Genomic DNA, 2459 nt, shown 5'->3' with positions numbered 1-2459 from the left:
GCACACACACACACACACACACACACACGCATATTTATAATTTAAAAGGTTTCTAAAATCTTTTTAAAATTATAAATGTACTTACTGTGAATTTTGATCAGTTTAATGCATACTTGCTGAATAAAAGTATAAAGCAAAAATATATATATATTTCTTATAATTCAGTTTTGACATATATAAAGTGGATTTCATCATTACTTACTCTGTCAGTTTCATTCTCAAACTCTGGATTCTTCCATTTCTGATTGGACAGAATTTTCAGCACTAACAATCCAAAAATAACAACTAAAATGCCTAATGAGTTTGCAAAGAGAGCTTCAGCAGGCAGCGCCGTATATGGTTCTGTATTGCTTCCATTTTTCCCATTTCTGTTGAGACACAATCAGTTGGGAACACTGAAACAGCTACAAACAACTCAGCCATTACAAAAACAGATTATTAGAGGGTGGTTTCACCATAATAAGAGCCTCATATACAGCTAATTTAAAGAGAAAAGTTATTATTTATCTGAATAAGATAAATCACAGCCATTTCTTGCAGCTACAGGGTTGGGATAATAGGATTGTCACTCACAGTGTCAGCAGTAGTTTCTCATTGATCCCAGAGAGGCTGGTGATGAGACTCAGGGTGAAGATGGCAATGCCCATCCAGATATGGAGAGGTTTCAGGCAGGCTCTAACAGCCAAAGGAGTCCAGGGCAACAAGAAAGCACAAAGACCCACAAACCACTATTCAATCAGAGGAGAAATGCACGAGAGACAACGTCAACCATCATTGTAGACTGTAGAACACACTCATAGAGCTTTGCCAAGCATGAATCAATGAAAATTCTGTGACATGACAGTAATCAGGCTAGTCCATGTATACTGTACCTGCAAAGTGAATAGGGCCACTGTGGAGATCCCAGTCCAGCTGTGTAATGAATACAGATGAGGGATGTTGTTGGCAGTGTGAAAATCAAAGGCAGCACGCACTCCTAGCACGGACAACACCACAGCCACAAACAATAGCCCTCCATGGGTCAACTTACACCACCACCTGCTCCATTTGAGAGGAACACGGTACAGGACAATGGCTAAAAAACAGAAAAAGACACACAGAAAAAGATGAAAAGAAAAGGAGAAAAGTGTTTTTAGACATGGTACATAAACATTGTACCATGCTCTTTTGACATGTACCATGGTAATATCCCTGGAAGTACATCTATACATCTCTACATCTATACTACAGCTTTCACTCACTAGTCATACAGCAAATTAGCTATTGCATACGTAGCTTGAAAGACTGTCTATTATGGACGAGCACAGCTGTTTGTGTTTAATTAAATCCTTGTTATCATTGCGCATCTACTTAACAGTTTGTTGTTACATTTGGTGGAAAATATTACTTGCACACTTAAGATACATTATGGCAGTTGTTAAGCACCGATTTTGGAAGACATGTGACAGATCACATCAGGTTCCACAAAAGAAAGAACGTATGTTGTAAGTAAAGGATCACAGATTTTTTTTTTTTCGGTGTCATTCAAATACCAATGGCCATTTACTCACTTTTTAAATGAGAGAAATTGTCATCTTCTCAGACCACAAAACTTAGTCTGCCAGAAGTCACGCGGTGTATTTTCATGGTCATGTAATGTTCTAGCTGCTTTTAAAAACACAAGATGTACAAAGATCTACATTGTTCAGACATATTTATTGACTCCAGTATGGTTAAGTCACCAATATTTACCAGAGAGATATTAAACGTAATGGCGAAATATAACAGAGGAGGAGGATTATGTCCAATAGTGAGGCATTAATAAACAAACAGACATAATGTGTCTCATCATATATCATATATTAAAATTGAAGCTACAGAAGGTAAAGGCATGTAGAGACAGACATGCTTAATACAGATTTCTTTACCGTCCTCATCTTCAATGAACAGTGAAATATACTGTTTTTTTTATCCAAAGAAAGCTCACCGTTTTCAGAAATTAGAATACGGCAGCTTGGGACGTCAGGCCGAAAGAAGAACTTCTTCATTGCAGAATGCGGCAGCAGGGTGTCCATCATGCCTTCGTATTTTGTGATGAAGGCTTCAACGTCCAGCTTCTCTTGGCTTATAAAGGCTCGCACATTCCTGCTGCTCCTGTTCATCACATTCACTTTAGCATTTTCATTGCCCATTGTCTGCAATATTCCTAATGATAGTGAATACAAAATGTGTAATGCAAACATCAAATACAATGCCATCAGTGGTACAGGGTAAGTACAACTTCAAACAGGTTTTTCGAATCAAAATGAGAATGCCTTTTAAATTCCAATTCAATTCCTGGAAAAAAACAAAAAACAAACCCTAGCTTTCTATTTTTTCTATTCTATCTACTTGTTTTTCTTTATGTGTGTGTGTGTGTATATATATATATATGTGTATATGTGTATATATATATATATATATATATATATACACACACT

The 2459-nt window shown here is 36.8% G+C and overlaps 1 protein-coding gene across 1 annotated transcript in view; it reads right to left on the bottom strand.

Annotated features, from left to right (window-relative positions):
• LOC107548758 (cytochrome b ascorbate-dependent protein 3) overlaps window positions 1-2171 on the bottom strand; it is a 2985-nt gene extending 814 nt beyond the window's left edge. Inside the window, exons 1-4 of the mRNA XM_016229566.1 lie at window positions 1967-2171; window positions 873-1075; window positions 574-728; window positions 203-368 (exon numbers count right to left, since the gene is read on the bottom strand). Of these exons, the coding sequence (XP_016085052.1) occupies window positions 203-368; window positions 574-728; window positions 873-1075; window positions 1967-2171 (729 nt within the window). The remainder of the gene's footprint in view (window positions 1-202; window positions 369-573; window positions 729-872; window positions 1076-1966) is intronic.
• Between the last annotated feature and the right edge of the window lie 288 nt (window positions 2172-2459).

Source organism: Sinocyclocheilus grahami, unplaced genomic scaffold (assembly GCF_001515645.1).
Source record: "Sinocyclocheilus grahami isolate Dianchi unplaced genomic scaffold, SAMN03320097.WGS_v1.1 scaffold355.1, whole genome shotgun sequence".
Lineage (NCBI taxonomy): Eukaryota > Metazoa > Chordata > Actinopteri > Cypriniformes > Cyprinidae > Sinocyclocheilus > Sinocyclocheilus grahami.
This window is presented reverse-complemented; position numbering and strand designations above follow the sequence as displayed.